This window comes from Terrapene carolina, unplaced genomic scaffold, assembly GCF_002925995.2.
Source record: "Terrapene carolina triunguis isolate 2854851 unplaced genomic scaffold, T_m_triunguis-2.0 Scaffold833, whole genome shotgun sequence".
NCBI lineage: Eukaryota > Metazoa > Chordata > Testudines > Emydidae > Terrapene > Terrapene triunguis.
Genome location: NW_020665184.1, coordinates 2,380,613 through 2,399,596, shown reverse-complemented (window position 1 = coordinate 2,399,596; position 18,984 = coordinate 2,380,613). Strand labels below are relative to the sequence as shown.

Sequence of the window (18,984 nt, the reverse complement as noted above, 5' to 3'; positions counted from 1 at the left end):
AGTGCTGACATCCCCTTGGGATGAACGGGGCCAGCTCACGCCCCTGAGTTAGCCTTGCTGGCAGACTCCACTGCATCAATTTGCATTTGTCAGCCGTGGAAGGGATTCTTTGCACCCCCGAGGGCTGGCGATTTAATTAGTGTATTAATGAACGTTCGGATTGTGGAACACGGTTCTGGAGACAATTTAAGAATTGACCGTCTCGTTTCCAGCCAGAGGAGGTGCCCGGAGCCAGCAGGGGAACGCTGCCGCAGTAACCTGCGAAGAGAGGCCAATAACACCCAACCATGAAGTTCCTGTCTTCCCAGCAAGTTCCACTAGGTGGGGATGTGCAATCGAATACGCCAGGGACCTGCGTTGGCTGGCTACTGCACCCCCTTGCAAGGCCTGTGCTTCATTGTGGGCCCAGAGAACCAAATTGCAGCAGCCTCGGGCGTGGGGGGGAGAGCTTCTTGTTTGTTAACGTATTTTAAACCTAATTGTTCACCAGGGTTTCTTTTAACGATTTATGGGCTGGGCTGAGAGAGACAGGTAAATAATCCACCTCTTTTGGATACTAGGGAATTATTTACTTATGTCTGTGAAGTCCCAGAGGTTCTCTGCTTCCCTTTCCTCTGTGCTCGCTGGCACAACAGCCTTTTTCACCTAACAATCTTTAATATTTTGACAATGAAAATTGAGGGCAGCCAGGGAAGATGAGTGGGAAGGAACGGTTCCTTACCTAATGGGAACTGGTTCTTCGAGACGTCTTGGCCGCGTGGACCCCACTTACGCTCACATGTAGCGCGCATGGGAGCCGTAAGTGGATCCACATGGACAAGAGCTCTCGAAGAAGCGGGGGGGTTCCCGTAGGAGCTGTAGCCAGCTGGTGCCCTGGCAGCGCCTCCCCTCCTAGAGCCAGGCTGCACTGCTCGGAAGCAGCCGAGCTGTATTTAATCTGCACCGCCACATTTGGAAGCTGGCTGAAGGTGGGGCCGGTTTGACTGTGGAACGTAAGCCGTGCTCAAGTCGCTCCTTCCTGGGATCTCTTGTTCTCGGTGGCTTGACTCAAAGATCTTTCTGACTGGAGGGCAGCAGACCAGCGCCTGGGGCAGCCCTGCCTTCTCCTGTGATCGATGCGCCTGGCTGAAGGATCGGATGGCTTACTTCATCCCCAAACATCACAGGATCTAGCCGCCTGCCCAGCTGTTGGAAAGCAGGGAAGGCCGGGGAGGGATGACCGCTGTCTCTTGCATTCCGCGGCGCTCACGATAACACCAGCCACGTGGATGCAAACTTCCCTCGCCTGCTTTTTGGTGGTGCCATCTGCCCATGTAAGGCAGAGCCGGAAATCCGGCTCCCCCACTTCCTCGCGTCCCACTGCAGTTGCACCAGGAGTGACTCATTTGCTCTGTGCTAGGCACTGTTCTCTTGCCTTCCTTCCTGTTTGACGGGACATGTCCCGGGAGAGGCGCAGGCCTGTGTCATTCTGTAGGAGATGGGGGGGAGGGGGTCGTGGGCCTGCCTTTCCCACACTGCCGTTCTCAGGGGTTTCTTTTCCCCAAAGGGAAAGCAACCCAAGCAGAAGGGGCTGGTTTGCTCGGCGCTTTGTCCCACGGTAGCACAGTCGAATGGCTAGCTGCAGGCTGTGAAACTCCAGGTTTGGGGGATGATCTCTTGGTTTGTCCAGTGCTATGGGAAGATGCTTTTCAGAAAAGAACAAGAGATAAGGGGTGACATTTTCCAAAGTACCCCAGTCATTTAGGAACCTAATCCCGTTCTCCAAAGGGACTTAAAACCCATGGTGTCTAACCCTTCAGTCGTTCTCATGGCTCTTCTCCGCCCCCTTCATCCTTCTTGAACGGTGGGCCCCAGAACTGGACACAGGGTTCCAGCAGCAATTTACTCCAGTCCCAACTACAGCGGTAAAATAAACCTCTCTGCTCCTACTCCGAATTCCCCTCTTTATGCATCCCAAGCTCCCATTAGCCCTTTCGGCTTCAGTGTCACACTGGGAGTTTACGTTCAACTGATTATCTACCATGCTCCCACAGCCCCTCCCCCCCCAAGTGTTTTTTTTTTTTCCCCCCCCCCCCCCCCACCCTGAGAGCATGGCCTGCATTCTTTCTTCCCAGCTGTGTACACTTCCATTTAGTCATAGTCAAACCCGTATCGTTTGCTTTCGCCCAGTTTACCAAGTGACCCGGATCGCTCTGTCAGTGACCTGCCCCCCTCATTTGTGTGTCATCCGCAGACTTTCTCCCTGATGATTTTGTTTTCTTCCAGGTTCTGCTCTGCCACTAACTCTGTGTGTGTGAACTTGGGCAAGTCATTTTGTTGCTGTGCTGGTTTCCCACCTGTACAATGGGTTTAATAGCCCTGCCCTGTCTCCTGGGTGGCTGGGAGAATAAACACAGTAAGGATCGGTAGGCGCCCAGATATTATGGTGATGGGATCTAGCTAGATGCTTAAGCCGTGATGCTCGCTGGGGGTGAGTTAACCACAGCTGCCGTTCTTCCCAGGCCTGCGCCGCGGGAATTGCCATCGGCTTTTGACTGGGAAAGTCCCTGCTGGAGAATGAAAGCCCCTCCCCTGCCTTTCACTGAATCCTCTGTGGAAAGACACCAGCCTCAGCGAGGAGCTCGGGGGGGGGGGGGGTTCTGGGCAGCAGGTGTGAGCTAATAGTGACTTTTCCAACGTAGCCGCGTGCGCCGTTCAGACCCCTGGAGAGCTCGGCGATAGGGCGTGGACCTTTGTCACTAAGGCAGCAGCGTGATTTGTAGCAGCATCGTCCACTCCCCACGGCTGGGTCGATGCTGTGCCTTAGCAACGCAGGTTTCCACCACGCTGCCTGACCTCTGGTTGCCAGCAGCCCTGTGGAAGTCCATGCCAAGGGACCCAATGTTGACGGGTCGAGCTGGGCTGGGACAGCCGCCGTCCCAGCCAGCCCGGCTCATGGGGCTGCAGTACTGCGTAGAACTGCTGCAGGGCCGGCTCCGCACATGTCCCTCGTTGCCCACCCCCTGCTGTGCTGCAGGGCCTGTCTGCACCCAGGTGCCCTGACTTAAACCCTCCTGTGAAACTGGTTTTGGTTTAAGGGTGACTTCACTTCAGCTGATCAGGCTGAACCAGAGTAAGCCTGGTTTGAACGGAAATCCGAGCATCCACACAGCCGGGAGCACGGGTTTATCGTCGCGCTTTTAAACTGGTGGCGCTCTGCACATGCGCCCACTCTAATAACCTGACCCCTACCCAGCTGTCTAGCTCCACCCTCCCACCCCCGAGGCCTTCCCAGGAGCCAGCTGCAGCACTCCCTGTTCTCAAAGGGGGCTGCGTGGTCCCAGGGGGGCCTGGGCTGGAATTAACGGCACCGAACTCTGAGCCTGCCGTGTTTTGAAGACGCTGCCCTAGTTTTGCAATCCTGCACCGGCTGCGTTAGGGCAGCATTGCAACACAATGTTGGCATCCAACTGCCTTAGCTTGCCTCCCCACCCCCAATATCACTGTAGCTAGGGGGTCCCTTGGGGGCTACCACCAGCTGGGACGATTCCAAGCAACTGTGGGGTCGGGGCCCCACCCAAAGGTGGCTTAAGGCCCCTTTTGCATGTACACAGCCCTCCAGGACTGGGGCAAATCCACCCCGCGGGCGGTGGAGGCTTGTGGTGAGAGGACCGTGCCATCAGCACACACCTAGAATCCTAGAAATGCAGGGCAGGGCCCCGAGGCCACGTGGGAAGAGGAGGCTGCACCTACCCAGGAGGGAGAACCGAGCTCTGAATCTGAGCTGCCCTTTCCTAGAGACACATTCCAGAAAGCCCCTCCCGGCCCACAGCCCCTGCCCTCTGGGATGCTTTTCCTCCGAGCTGCCCATTGCCAGAGGCTGGCTCTGGGGAGGAGTCCGTCAGCACATCTCCTCCCTCCCTTTCCCCCTGCGGCTCCCCAGCCAACCAGCGAAGGAGCAGGGAGGAGTCCCACAGTGGCCTGATTTCTTTTTAAGGTAAACCTGACTCCTCGCCATGTAGACTTGGCTCCATTTTAGCAGCTGCCAGATTCCTCAAGTACAGCCAGCGCACAGGCTGGGCCTCGCTTCATGGACGTCAGCGACCCGAGAGCGCTGCTGGCGTTATGAACACGGGCAGCTCCACTCACTCTGTTACCGACCCAGCAGTTCGCGGGGGGTCCCTGGGGTCAGCCGACCGAGGTTCTCTGCCTTGAGATGATCACAATGGTCCCGTCTCAGCGGAAACTCGGGGCGTGAGATTGTCGCCCCTCTGGGCCAAAGGGCCAGGAGCGGCGGGATCCCCATATCCAGCCAGCGCAGGATTCGCTTCCCAGGGCCCCCTCGCAAGCCCTGGGCTAGAGGGGGGCAGTGCAAACTTCCCGCCTCGGAGCATGTGGAGCCGGCACACTTTTTGGCCCTAGCAGCCGTTCCCCAAGGCGCTGACTCCAGGCCACGGCCCTCGCTTGCTGAGGTCTGTTGTGCTGCTGCAAGCCGCAGATAAATCCTGTGCCCCTCGGCCACTGTTATTGTTTGGGGCTCGTATTCCAGTCCGGTCTGGAGGCCTCCGCTGAAATCAGGGCCCCGTGGGCCGGGCGTGGCCCAGACCCACGCTGAGGCGGTCCCTGCCCCAGGGAGTTCACAGTCAAAACCAATGAGAGAAAGGAAGGATCATTCTCCCCATGGTACAGATGGGGAAACTGAGGCCCAGCCCCTCAAAGGTATTTTGGTGCCTATGGGAATCGCTGTTTCGAGGGGAGTTAATCACTGAAATGCCTCGGAGGCTCCAGGCCTAGGTCACTGGGGGGAGCCGGAGTCAGAATTTCCCAGCTGAAGCCGTGCCGCGGTAACTCTAAAGATCTGGGCCGAGACTTGGTCAGGGAGTCTGTGGCAACGCAGGGACTCGCACCCAGGTCTCCCAAGTGCTAGGGGACACCCTAACCATTGCACTTTCCTTCCTTCTGCCCCCCCCCCCGTCCTCCGACCAACCCGCCGGGAACGCCCCCCCACAATGAGCGTTGCTACCGTTTGAGCGTCTCAGCAAGCCGCTTGATTTGGAGGGCGGGGTTACGCCAGCTCCTGGGAGCGCAGCCTGGTGCAGAATGGAAGCGACTGGAAATCCTACACGGCTGCAGCGCCCCGCATTCCAGGAAGGGGCCTTTTCTCTGCAGCCCGGTTCCCTTTGCAGCCTGCGAACCGTGAAGACACAAGCTGGGCTCACGTTGGTTTTGTGTGACCCGGGCCGTTAATGCTCAGTTACCCTGACACAAATGCACAAAGACCCAGGAAACAGCGTCCCTCTGGGCCAGTGAGTTGAGGGTGGTCAGGCTGCCAGGAGAGATCTCTGGGAGGAAAACACTCCAGCAGGAGCAATAAACTCTGGCTCCGTCAGCCTCAGGCGCCCCTCCAGGTTGAGAAGGACCCGGGATAAGGAAGGTTTTAACTGTAGCTTGCTTGGCTCAGAGGATGGGAACGAAGCCGGCTGGAAGCAAGTTAATTTCTTTCTCCTGGAAGGAAGTGACTAGTGTCAAAGCAATTCTCCCAGCTCTTAGCGTGGGTAGATCCTAAAGCACTTTACAAAGGGAGGGTCCATGTCATTATCCCCATCTTACGGGTGGGGAAACTGAGGCATGGAGAAACAAAATGACTTGCCCAAGGCCATGTGGTAGGCCTGGGCAGAGAACCCAGGTCTCCTCAAGTCCCCAGCCTCTGCTCTATCCATTAGACCATACTGACTCCTCGTCTGCCGTCCCTCCCTTGTGTGTTTAAACACCTATGGAGACTGCCGGCCTTGCATCCACTTGGTGGTCCATCTGCCATGGCTGCCCGGGGCGTCTTACCGCCCGATCCTCCCCAGAGCTGCTAAGCTGTACCCGGGAAACCCGCTGAGCGGCGTGTGAGCCCAACACTGCAGGGCCGGCGAAGGGGAACGCTTGCCAACACCTCGAAGCAGCATTGGGCAGGACCATCCGGCCACTGGGGCAGCGTGGCGGACTTTACCCCGCGGAATCCAGGGGCTGGCGTGCTGTTTAAGGAGAGCCAGCCGTGTGTTTGCCGTTGTGTTAGTAAATACGAGCTGTACTCTGGCCGCAAATAGACGTCCTGGCCAGGCGGATCTGGGGGCACCATGAGGCACTCCGCCTAGCCAATCGCACGCCTGGGAGAAACGCAAGACAACACGGTCCATTCCGGCAGGGCTCGTCTGCACTGGGAAATCGACCAGCAGCGCTTCCCTGGGCTAATTCTACCGCTAGGGCTGTGCCGGCAGACCCCCCCGGGGGGGAGTTAGAGCGCCGGTCCAGTGAATTCATGGCATTGGGAAGCAGCCTAAGCTAGAATTATACTGCTGGTGAATTGTCCCGTGTAGACATTGTCTATTAGGTGCATTACGGTAGTGCCTATGCACCCCAGTCATGGCCCAGGGTGCCAGGAGCTGTACAAACACAGAGCAAAAAGATGGGCCCAGCCCCAAAGAGCTTCCAGTCCAGGTCTCAGACCGCCGCCCGCTGGGTACGGACGGGCGGGCAGCCCAAGGAAACAACGGATGCTCTTGCCCAGGGTGATGGGCCGTGCTCAGCTGAGAATCCCCGGTGCAGGAGAGGGATTTGCAGGGGGCTAATGAGGCGCTTGGCGGGGCTTACGGGGAGCTGCCAGGGCTGGTTCGGAAAAGGTCCAGGCAGGCGCTGGAGGCTGGGATCGGGCCGGTCAGAGACGGGAGTCGACCGCTCCGTGTCCGGGGAAATGAATCACACACCAAAAAATGCAAATTATTGCAAAGAGAAATTCATGGGCTCAGATCCTGTCCTGTCTCCCAGGCTGGAAATCATTGGGGAGTTTGGCTCTAGGGCCTCGTTCCTCCCCCCAGCCCCGCACGCTGCGGGCTTTGAAGTGAGTTAAATCAGTGCCCGAGGCTGCAGGAACTCCGAGTGGGCGTCAGGTGCAGCGACAGCCCCTTTAAGGGCCCTGGACGCTGCTGGATTTTTGCCACTGTCTCTGTACCTTTTATGCCCTGAATGTCAGCGGCTACCGGTAGCCAGCACGATCCTGAACTTGCCCAGCAGAGACCAGGGAGGGCAGACAGAAGCCGCCCACGCTGCAAACCACTAGCTCTCACGGCTGCTAAGCGGCCCTGGCCTCCCATTCCAGCCGCCAGGGCCAGGCACAGGCACCGGATGAAGGTCTGATAGGGAGGCCCGTTAGCGGGATCCCTGTGGGTTTGGGTCACAGGCTGCGCTAGCTTTTCACCCACACAGCTGTGAGGACCCGATACTCAGCGCCTTGCACTAGCAAAGTTCGTGCGAGCCCTGGTTGCAGGACCAATCCCCAGCCTGGACTTGGGAACTGCGTGAACGCTGGGGTCCTTCCTCGGGGTCCAAACCAACGGGCTGGATCTCAACGGGCAGGAGGCGCCTACGTTCGCTTTGGAAGTGAATTGAGCTCAACTGCATGAAGGCCACTTTAAATCTGAGGGCTTGTTTGCCCGGACACTTAGACCATTGCAAGCTGGGGTGTGAATCTACCCCGTGGTGCCGTGCCGTGCACTGGCTGGCTGGCCGCGGCTGCTGCGTAAACGGGTCCGTGGTGGGCTTTGATCTGAGCCACTTTGAAATGGGAGTAGCTCAAAGCGCGCTTGGGAGCTGTTAGCACACGGACGCAGCGTCCGAGCAGACACTGAATGCGCGGCAGACTAGATTGGGATAGGAGCACACCCCGCTTGCCACGAACTCACTGTCCATGTAGACAAGCCCTGAATGAGTGTCCACACTGGAGTTAATGTGATTTAACTCTTTACATTCACACCAGCAGTGAATTTGGATTTGTTCCCCCCCAAGTGCTGGAGTGTAGACAAAGCCCTACTTTAATTTTTAAAAATCAAAGCTGCTCCTCACTCAAATTGTTGGGGCCCTGGGCACAAAGCTACGGGGCCTGGACCATAATCCGGCCCTGCCCCGTCTCAGCCATTTCAGAGAGCACTTTGGAAGCAGTTACGGGCACGAATCTTCTAATAGAAGGAGCGAGGAATAAAGAGCAGGGGACAGACGAAAAGAGTCCTGCTCCTTGCCTCTGCCTCTCCAGGAGTTGAGCAGTCCGTGCCCGGTTTTCTGGGGTGCCAGCTCTCATATTTTCATGGCCAGTCTCGTGATATTTGGTGTCAGCTCCTGGAGTCAGGTGATTTTTATTTTTTTGCCTGAGATTTGCAGCTTTCGTTTAAAAAATATCATCCTGCTCTCTGTGGTTTCAGAGAAAAACTTGCAAACGTGACCCCCTCCTGGCTCGGAACCCACACGGCACATGGGAAGAAACCAAAGAATACGTTTTGGGAAGATCTCATGATTTTTCTCGCCATTCGCCTGAGTGTTTTGTGAGGCCGGATTTGTGAGTTGTGTGAGCTTGGCAGTGCTGCTGTTAGAATGAATGGTTGCCATGGCAGCTGTGAAGGGTTGGGGGGGATGTCATGGCCAGGGGCGGGAGCCTGTTACAGTCATTGGGGGCTTGTCATGCAAAGGGGAAGCAGCCAGGAACTCTGGGTCCAAAAAGAGGCAAGAGAGAATTTCCCTTGCGAAATGTTTAATGCGGATCCCCCCGGCCTCTAAAGACCCCACTTCACAACTTCAAAGTGGGCCCGGTAGAATTCTATTCGATCTGCACCAGTAAAGACCAGTTTTTCTACATAACTCCCTTTGCCTTGTTCCCGGGGGGAGAGGGGAGGCTGCCCTCCTGGCCATACATCAGGAATCGAACCTGGGATCCGCAGCTGCTGGGGCCTGTAACGACTCGTAGGCTCTGTGGACAGAGGGGGACTCACCCGCGTGGGGTACGCACGTGTGGCCAGATCGCCCGGAGCTAGCTGGACGACCCTGAGGCGAGCTCTCTTACGGAGACACCCACGTACATAACGTGTGTTACAGGCAGACAATCTGACACCCCTGGCCTTGAAGAGAGCGGCAGTGAAATTCGGGGCCAGGCTCTCTGCCGTGACGCATGGTGCAGCCGGAGCTGTCAAGGTCTCCTGGACCCGGTGGCGTCCATGCTCCTGTCTCCCTGTAAACCGCGTGATCCTGCAGGCTGATGAATGCGGCGGCTTGAGTCCTCCTCGCACAACACGAAATATCTCCGTGGTTCTAGGCTCATTCCCTTCCCCGGGGCGCTGCTGAGACACCAGTGGAGGGTCTGTCCCACGACGGGAGCTTGGAGAGTTTAAGTGGGGCCTCTACTGCCTGTTGGGCAGGGTTTGCCCAGCGCTGTGCCACGGGCCGGCAGCCGAAAGGCCGCACCTGCCTTACAACTGGGACATCTTGCCGCCAGCTCCTCTTTCCTCGAGATGTGCAGCCCCCGCGCCCAACGGCGCCAGCTGAGCCAAACCTGCCGTACGGTGCGTTGGCTTTGACGCCCACGTGAACCGCAGCAGAAGAGTTTTATGATCTGTAGCGTGGTTCTCAGCCCAATCAGCACACATGTGACACCCTCCGGGCCATACAGGCAGTATACACACTGTGTGGATGTGGTTGAGAACCACTGGTCTGTAGGAACGTCCACTCGAGGATCGCAAAGCACTTGCCAAGCATGAATGAATTTAGCCTTAAGCCAGCCCCGGGAGGCTGTTACTACTTGTCCTCATTTAACACATGGGGAAACTGAGGCACAGCAGCGGCCGTGACGTGCCGAAGGGCGCACAACAGTAGAGCTCTTGGTGGCTGCAGCTCTTCCCCCGCCCCCCTCTGGCCCCCCATCCTGCTGCTCACGTTAGCAATCACGTGGCAGCGAGGCCCAAAGCAGCTGCTGGCGGGTTAAGTCCAGCTGATTCATCGTCGCACCGGGGAGAACCTCGGAGGAGAATCGCCTGTTCGTTGTCAGTCCTGGCGCCGGTCGCTGTGGTTACAGAATACCGGACGGCAAGCAACGGTGGGAATCCTGGGAATGGTTCTTAGGTTGCAATTCACCTTTGGCATCACTTCGGTGAAAGTCTCGCCGGTATCGTCTTCGAGTTGGTGGGATCATCTCGTTTGACCTGCGTCGCACATGGGGCTGCCCTGAATTACTTCCTGGGTGAACTAGCGCAGATCTTAGACTGGAGGAGCGTCAAGACAGGGGCCACCTGTATTGTCCTGTGCTCGGCCGGTGCCTCGCACAAGGGGTCCTGAGCCGCTACCCTGTTGATAGTCTTCGAAGTTCTCTAAAATGACATCTGTGCTGCTCAGATGTTTGCGTCGTCACCCGCTCGAAATACAGCTCTCAGTTAACGCGCTGTTAACTCTGCAAACCTTCCTATGCAGGTTTTAAACACCGTGTGCCCCAAATCCCGAGGGCTTGTGTCTCCTCACACATCGAGTCACCCTGGGGTAACTCCAGTGACCGAAGAAGAGTGACTCCTGACCTACACCCATGTACAAGAGGGTAAAATCGGGCCCAAAGTCCTCAAGGAGGCTGGATTGGGGATAATTGCTGCTTTTTGATTTCTCCTCATTCAGAAGCTGTTCTATCCCCCTAGTTACTTTTGTTGCCCTTCTCTATACTTTTTCCAATTCTAATATCTCTTTTTTTGTGAGGGGGCAACCAGATCTGCATCTGCATGCAACGTACAAGATGTGGGCGTACCAGGGATTTACAGAGAGGCATTATGATATTTGATAACAAGCACCTATTCATTTTGTAGTGTTTGCTGTACCTTTATCATTATTACTGTTTGTCACCGATCCCATGAATTCTGTTGCTCTGTACGTGAGTAGTGGGCGCTTTCCACAGCCCTAGGCCTTCTGCAATGGATGTTGTGTAATAACAAAGATATATGATGCTCCCCAAAATAGATTTGTTTTGCAAACCACAGCCAGAGACAGAAAGGATGTGCAAAGAAAAACCACTCCCATAAAAACTCTGAAATCAACGAACAGAACAACACTTCACTAGGGGAAAGAACATTCCTGTCCATTTCACTCTTTCGGCCACACCTGCAGCAGTGTGTGCGAAGCCGGGGCTGTCCTGACCCTCCCCGGGGCCGGAGGGGCAGGGATGCAGCCACTGATGCCACTTAGATTGTCCACAAGAGTCTGCAGCATCTGTGTTTGCTGCCGGAGAAGCCCCGTTATGTCCTGGTGCAACTCCCTCTGCTCTCCTTTTCCGGCCGCTGGGCTGACCTGCTTAGGGTGACCAGATAGCAAGTGTAAAAAATCAGGACAGGGTGTGGGGGGTAATAGGTGCCTATGTAAGAAAAAAAAAAAAAACCAAAATCAGGACTGTTCCTATAAACTCGGGACATCTGGTCACGCTGGACCCGCTGCAGTGCACAGCCCCCGCTTGCTCCCGCGCCCTGTGACCCCTGGGCAGTGGAGTTCACGACTGTGGCCAGAGCGTTCAGTGTCGGGCATTGTGGGATAGCTGCTGGAGGACTGTTAAGGTTGCCATAGGTCATGCAGCGTCTACGCTCGTACGGCGTCAACCTCAGTATGTCGGCCACAGCCCAGCGCTGCTCGGGGAGGTCGTGTTCCTGCGCTTGCACTGGTGGCAAACAAATCTAAGTGCAGACGCGAGCCCAGCTCGGTCGACGCAAAGCAGCTTACGTTGACCTAACTTTTTGTAGAGTAGACCAGACAGGCTTCAGTGTGGTAGGGAGCATCCTGCTTTCTCTCTCTCTGGTTACTGGGCATGCTCGATCTGGAATCTAAGCGATCAAGGCGTGTTACGTTGCAACCTCCCAGCAAGACTGTTTGATGTTTGGTTCTAATTTATCTGTGTGTGTACCGTGAAACACGCCCCCAACGAGGCTATTAAACCCCCCAGCCATGCTTGTATGATGCGTGCCTCCTCCTCCTCCAGCCTTCTGTGTCTCCTACCTCTTGGGTTGGGTTGTTAGTCAGGAAAGCAAGCTGTTCGGGACAGGGATTGTCATTCTGTTTGCACAATGCCTTGCCCAATGAGGCCCTGTTGCGTGATCGGGCCCTCTGGCAGTTGCTGTAATGCAACTGAAAAAGAAATCCCCATTAAACCCTCAAAGGCGGTGTCTTAACATTGATTCAGAATCACCGGTTTCACTCACCTCAGATGGAGTCCCCAAATCACAGTGGCTTATGGTGAACCTCTTGGGGGTGGGAGGCTGGCTGTGCATTGCTGCGCTGTGCCTCAGTTTCCCCATTTATAAAATGGGGATAATGATACTGACCTCAGTAAAGCACTTTGGGCCTGATTGACAAAGGGATTTAGGTGCCCAATGGGATTTAGGTGCCAAAATACCTTTTCGGAGCTGGGCCTTTTGAAATCTACTGATGAAAAGTGCTAGATAAAAACTAGGGCTTTTTATTAATAGGGACCAGTGCCTTCATAGCCCACCAGCTCCCTTAGTGACCAGCTGGAGTGCTAGACCCCTAGGGCTCAGCTAACTCTTCGGGGCTGTTACTAGCTGACACCCTAAAACGGATTTGTCAAAGATCATTCAACCCCAAGAGGATTTTAGGTTTCTTAAAACATGGAGGCCCCATCTAAGCTCTGGCACGATGCTGCTGCAGCATCGTATTGTAGCTTCTTCCTCTAGCAATGGAAGGGGGTTTTCCGTCAATCTAGTGGCGTCTACACCATGGTCAGGACAGCTCCAGTGCTCGGGGGTGAATTTACAATGTCATCCTCACTTCTGAGTGTAGACGAGGGTTTCAAGTTTAGATGGTGCCGAATTAAGGGCCCCGGCTCTCCAGCTGGGGATAACAAAATTCTTTGTCTGTTTACATTTGATGAGGTTGGTTGGCACCTGTATGCGCTAATGTACCAAAGAGTAAATAACACTCATCTTCCCACCCGCCAGCAGAGCTGCTGTTACTGAACAGACAGATCCCAAATGGGCCGTTTTCCTCTGGGCAATTTCTTGGTCCTGTTAGTGGTGCCGACTGCAATGTCGCATGCATGTCATGTGTTGCCATGTGATGTTCCCAAGGGGACTGATCAAAGGAATTGTCTTCAAATAACGTCCTTTTCCTTCCAAGATTTTGCTAAGTGACTTTGGAGTCTGTCACAGTCTGGTCAATTTCTGTCCAGATAAAATATTTTCACGCTATCACTGGAAAACTTCAAGGGAGAATTTCTGGGACAGATCAGTGGCAAAGAAATAGAGCTAACTTTGGCCCCTACTTTCACTCAAAGCAAACACACTCGAACTCTCAGGATCGTTTAGCTCCTAGAGTCCAGGTTTTGATTGAAAAGACAAGGGTGAGAATTGTAGTGCATCTTTCATTAGCTGGATTTGACAGCTATAGTTTGGGCTGCTTCCCCTGCACATCACACCCTGCCACGTGTCCAGTTATCCGTGGCCCTGCGAACGCGGCCCTTATATGAAATCAGGCCGGAGTCCTTTGCACACGGCTGTGGAAAGCTGCAGCGTTCGCTTGCTGGAGACGGGACCGCAAGAAGGGATGCAAGATGTGATCACAACCTCCAGTGCTGCTCTTTTTTCCTGTGGGGATAAGATCTGCCATGTTCCCTCACCCAGTCTCTTGCAGTGGGGCGACTGGCTGCTTTCACGGCCACGCCCTGTATGGTGTGATCCCTCTTGAACCAGTTTCTCTGGGTTTTTGCTCCCATCGAAGGCCAGGAATATTGCTCAGTTGGGAGTCTTAGCTGAGGAGGAGTGGAAGCCATGATTAGCTGCGAGGTTGCGACAGCCAAGGGCCGTGGTATCCCGGAAAAGCGCATCTGGGAGAAATACCTGATGTCAGTGCCAGGTGATTCTCACTTTCATCAGCAGTAGAATATGGGAAGGGTAAATGGCTGTCATCAAGCATGGGTCAATTACAGAGCTGGTATAAAGACAGAGGTGCTAACCACCCTTCCCTAAGGCTAAAGGGGAGGAGCACTTAAGCCCCTTTGTGTAGTGATAGCTGGAGCCAATAGAAGCCAACGCCCAAGGCAATTGGTTGCATGCCAAAGCCCGAGTGGAATTAAACCATGTGGGCTGAGGGGTTTCCCGGGGGACTGATTGCAAACACAGGGGGTAGGGGAAAGGGGGAGTTGCTTGGCAAGCTGTGTGCCTGAGGGAGAAAGCCAGCAGGCAGCGAGAAAAGCAGGTGGAGGGACAGAGCTCCTTGGGACACAGGACTGGCTAGAGGCAGACTTGGAAATAGCGAGCCAGGAAACTGCCTGCTGTCGTTTGTTTGTTTCTACTGTGATCAAGGCAACAGGACTTTGTGTGCATAAGGAGTCAGGACTTTGTGCATTCCGTGTAAATAAGCAGGAGTGCACCAAAGAACTACCTGACTCGTAGCATCAGTTTTTCCTCCACATGGAAACAAGCCTGGCAGTGCTTAACCGCTTGGGCAAAGGGGAAGTGCTAGCCACAGAAATATTGTAAAACTACAGCGGCTGGCGCAGCAGAGCCGGCGTGCACCTCGGAACCAGGTGCTGGACGTTGGCGATAGGCTAACACGCAGGTGGATTTGGTCTCATCTCACCAGCCACCCCCACCAAATCCCCCGCGGGCTGACCGAACAAGAGAGCGCTCTACGCTCGCTGTGCGCTGGGGGGGACTGCCCTTCTTCGGCAAAACCCGCTGCTTAGTGGGTGCTGAAGAGCTTTGCTGACCCGCGGCCTATATGACTGGAGAAGGTGCAGGGCAATGGAGAATCTAGCCAGTGTCGCTCTGCTTCCCCACCCCTTGCAGTCTCAGTCTCTCTCTCCCTTCCCGTGGGCTTGTCCCTGCCTTCTCGCAGTGCCTCTTTCTGCCTCACTGATCTCGAGGCCTGCTCTGCGCACGAGTTTGTACCAGTAGAACTATTGCAGCCAGCGGTGGGATTTTTCTTTTGACTCCTCTAGTATAATTTCATTGATTTATTAGGCATATTATGGAGCAGGACCCCACTGTGCTGGGTTCTGTACAAACCTAGAACAAAAAAGATGGTCCCTACTCTTTATACCCGCATCGCCTCTCGTGTGGATGCGGTTACCTCAGTAGAATTGAGGCACAGAGAGATTAAGCAACTGGCTCAAGCTCTCTCAGGAAGTCTGTAGCAGAGGACGGACTTGAATCCAGGCCTTCTGAGTCTAAGCCAGCTCCCTAGCCACCAGCCCCGTGGGTTTTGTAATCCCCTTTTGTATTATTTCAGTTCCTCTGCACTGTCTGGCACTGTGGTAGTTCTCAGCTCCTAGGCCCTCATGGCTGTCACGTGGCAGCCAAAGAATTCCATTAGTAGAAGTGAGTGAAAACTGGATTTCTCGGTGTGTTGGCAATTTGAAGAAGTCAAAAGAGAAATTGTTTGGGGCCAAACGCCGTTTCGTTTTGGACAAAATCAACATGTTTCGATTCTGAGCATTTTAAAATGTTTTTGGATTAAAAACTAAACCTCAGTAAAGGACATCTTGAAAGTACGACTCATTTCAGACTGAAAAGTCAGGGTGTTTCGTTATGAAAAGAGCCAGACCAGCATTTCGAGTTTTCTGAAATTTTAAAACTTTTTTTCCAAAACAAAAATTTCAGCAAAACCGACGCATAGTTGGAAAATGTTTTGGTGTCACTGAAGCTGCATTTTTTGCCAAATAAAAGGTTGGTGTAAGTAATTTCATCTAGTCCTAGTTATCAGCTCTCCTGCAAACCGCTGCATACTCCTGGCTGCGTTTGTTCCCATGGTAATGGCCTTCGGCATGCTGCAAATGAGGCAAGGTCCTTTTAAAACAATTAAAAGAACCCAGTGAGGAGCTAATTCTCACTGTGGAGTCCGTGCAGCCAGCTGTTTTCTGCCAGAATTTGACTCCAGAACCCAAAGAGGCAGAGAAAGTGACAGGGGCCGAAGAAAGAAAAGGCACTGCATTAAACTGAAACTTGGAGATAGGGAAGGGGAAAAACTGGACAAAACGTACGAAAATTAGAGTCAAAGCAAAATAGCAACCCCTAAAGAAATAGCGCCACAGCGTAAAATCCAGTATAGAACTGCCAGTCACCGACCCCCGTGGAATCAAGAGAGAGAATGAAAGAGTAACAGTACATCAGGAAATCGCAGTCACAAAATATAACAGTACATTATTTTAAAAGAGAGAGAGAGATCAAAGAACATTTAAATATTTTTATGCTTCTTGCTACAGCTCAAGTGCTTCACATCAGCCTCAGTCACTATCGCGCCTCCCTCTGTGAATAGTAAATGTCGTACATTTCTACAACCCCTTTCATCCTGACGGATCCCAAAGCACTTTAACAAACACAGAAAGACAGGCCGGGATTCCCCGTGTGCCCCAGGGAAACGCCGCTGTCTTGTAACCCGCAGCGACGCTCCATGAGCGTTAGATTCTTGCCCAGCCCTACCTTTGCTGAAAACTGTAACTCCTAGAACCCACCACTGAAAGTTTACAGCCTGAGGCAGCTCAGGGTACCTTTAAGCCAAGGTAAAATGATGAGAACCGAGGGGATTGGTGCAAACCCGGGATCCTGCACCCCCAGAAAAAGCTCCAGATCTCAGCTTCCCCGCAGTGGGTTGGGAAGGGCTCTGAAAAGCCGGGGGGCATGTGCCTGCCGCAGCGTCCCTCACAGAATCACTGGGCCTGGGTCCTGTCTCTCTTACTCCAGTTTTTACATCAGTGTAAATCCGCTGACTTTGGGGGAGTTACTACGTGGCTGGACGTGCCGAGAGAATCGGGCCTGGTGTTTCTTTGGGAATATCTCAGTGCCGGCTGCCTCCCCGCAGAAGAGCAGGCCTCAAGGCCCCAGGCCAGGCCCTGGATTTCTAGCATGGCATTATCTAGATTTCAGCAGAGGCAGGAGAATTACTCCGCTTTGCTTCATGCTCGTAGCACATCGCGAAAGCAACCACAGCCCTGGATTGCAAGCAGAGGGTAGGGAATGCAACCCCCCTGGGGTTCCTGACTGGCCCCTCACACGTTCGGACTAGGTGGGGCTGGGCTGGGATTACCTAGCGCCTTTCAGAAGTGCTGGGCCGAGTCTTCAGTTATTCACTCCGATTTAAGGTTTCGTGTGCCAGTCATACATTGTGACCTTTTCAGAAGGTCTCTTTCTATAAGTCTATAAGATAGAACTCAACTATTGTGTGTAAAGTCAATAAGGTTTTTAAAATGTTTAAGAAGCTTCATTTCTTAGCATTTCTAAGAAATGCTAAGAAATTTCTTAGCATTTATTTTATGCTAAATTAAAATGCAGAGCCCCCCAGACCGGTGGCCAGGACCCGGGCAGTGTGTGAGCCACTGCAACTCAGCTCGCGTGCCGCCTTCGGCACCCGTGCCATAGGTTGCCTACCCCTGACCTAGTGTGACCTTCTGAATTGAAGGCGCTTTTATTGAGCAGCCAGGTTGGCTTGTGCCACCCCCCTTATTCGTAAATCCGTCATAGGGCTCGGCTGCATTGGCGGGGGGGAAACCAAAGCACTTTGCTATCAGGAGTAAGACACAAACATTACAAATTCGCTCCTTGATTTGTAGCTATTGGGCTAGGGGGGATCCGCTGAGACCCGGGGGCTGGTTCGGGGGAGATCAGGACAGGCCATGCCCCAGCCAGGGGAACACACGCTCCCCACCCTTGTTTCTTGTGGCCGGGGAGGGAGGCGCTCAGCACACGCCCCGAGGCCAGGCTGAGTGTGTGGGGGGTGTGTGTGTGTGTGTGTGTGGAAAGGGTTAAGCCGCCTATGTCACATCGTGCGTTCCCAGCTCCTCCCCCGCCTGTGATGTGGAGCGGTTTGAAAATCACCCCACTTTAAACCCCTCCCCTCCGCAGCCCATTGAAAGGCCACGACTCCAGCCCCACATGCGTTTGCAATCAGACCGGGATTAGAGCGCACCAGGGCGGGCGGCTGCCTGGGACCCCACGCGAGACGGACAGGCGCCCCCGGGGGGACGCGAGCATGGGCCGGGCAGGGGTCGCCGCCTCGCTGCTGGCGCTGGGGCTCCTCGTCCTGCGTGGAACCGCTGCAAGCGCAGGTTAGAGCCCGCGTGGGCCGGTGGGGGGGCCCCTCCAAAGGGCCCCGATCCGCTGCAGCGTGGGGGTGGCAGCGCCCCTGGGAAGCACGTGGGGCGCTTGGCTGGGGGGGGGTCTGGCTCGGTCTAGGGGTTCTTGTTGCTCCAGGGGCTGGGGGGGGGGAGGAAAAAGGGGGTGACTGGGCGGTTCCACAGTGTGATGTGCAGCTTGGAGCCCCCCCCCCGCCAGGAATCCCCTCTCTGCTTTCCTAGCATCGCTGCAGCGAGATGGGGGGGGGACCCCGCCTTTCTCAGGGTGGGGGGCTTTGCTGCCCCCCTTTATTGCGCCCTATGGGGGTTACTGTCAAACCGCTCCCTCCCTGGTCTGTTTCTCATGCACTCTCCGGGGCGGCGTGGGGCGCACCTGGCCAGGGAGGGGCTGGGAAGTCTGGGGGGGCTCAGCCCCTCTGTGTGTGTGGGGGTGTGTGTGTGCAGTTGGATTCACCCCCCCTCCTTTCCTAGCCACCCCTTAGCCCAGGTGGAAACATCCAGGGCCCATCTGTCGCCACCTGTTGCTTGTGTTCTCATCCCGTTTACACGCATGGCTGGACTCGAACCGAGTGATTTACTCCGGATTGACACCCGAGCGCCGGATCAACCCCTAGATCTTGCTTGGGGGGAGGGGGGCGCTCTCTGAAGAAGGAGGGGTCAATCCCCTCCCCCGCTAATGAGTTACTGATCAACTTTGGTCGGGAGGGGCCGATGCAGTGGGGACGCGCCTGGGGGTTGAACTGGGGAGTTGGGGTTGAGGCCCCGGAGCCCAAAGCCCCGTCGAGGGGCATTAGGAGCCAGGGCCGCCCTGGGGGGGCAAGTGGGGCAGTTTGCCCCGGGTCCCGCAGGGCCCCCACGAGAATATAGTATTCTATAGTATTGCAACTTTTTGTTATGGAAGGGGCCCCCGAAATTGCTTTGCCCCAGGCCCCCTGAATCCTCTGGGCGGCCCTGTTGGAGCCCAAAGCCCGCGGGGGATCTGGGCCCGAAGGGAGGGGCTGCAGGACAAGGAGGGGAGGGAGGGGGAAGGGCTGGGGGGGGGGGAATGAGCAGCTGATACCCCCCCCAGGCCAGCCAGGGGTCATCTCACC

General features: G+C 55.1%; 1 protein-coding gene across 1 annotated transcript in view; it reads left to right on the top strand.

The window, feature by feature from the left end:
• Positions 1–17,676: 17,676 nt before the first annotated feature.
• Positions 17,677–18,984, top strand: part of LDLR (low density lipoprotein receptor) — a 22,078-nt gene continuing 20,770 nt past the window's right edge. The window contains exon 1 of the mRNA XM_024200018.3: positions 17,677–17,866. Within this exon, the coding sequence (XP_024055786.2) occupies positions 17,791–17,866 (76 nt within the window). The 5' untranslated portion in view covers positions 17,677–17,790. The remainder of the gene's footprint in view (positions 17,867–18,984) is intronic.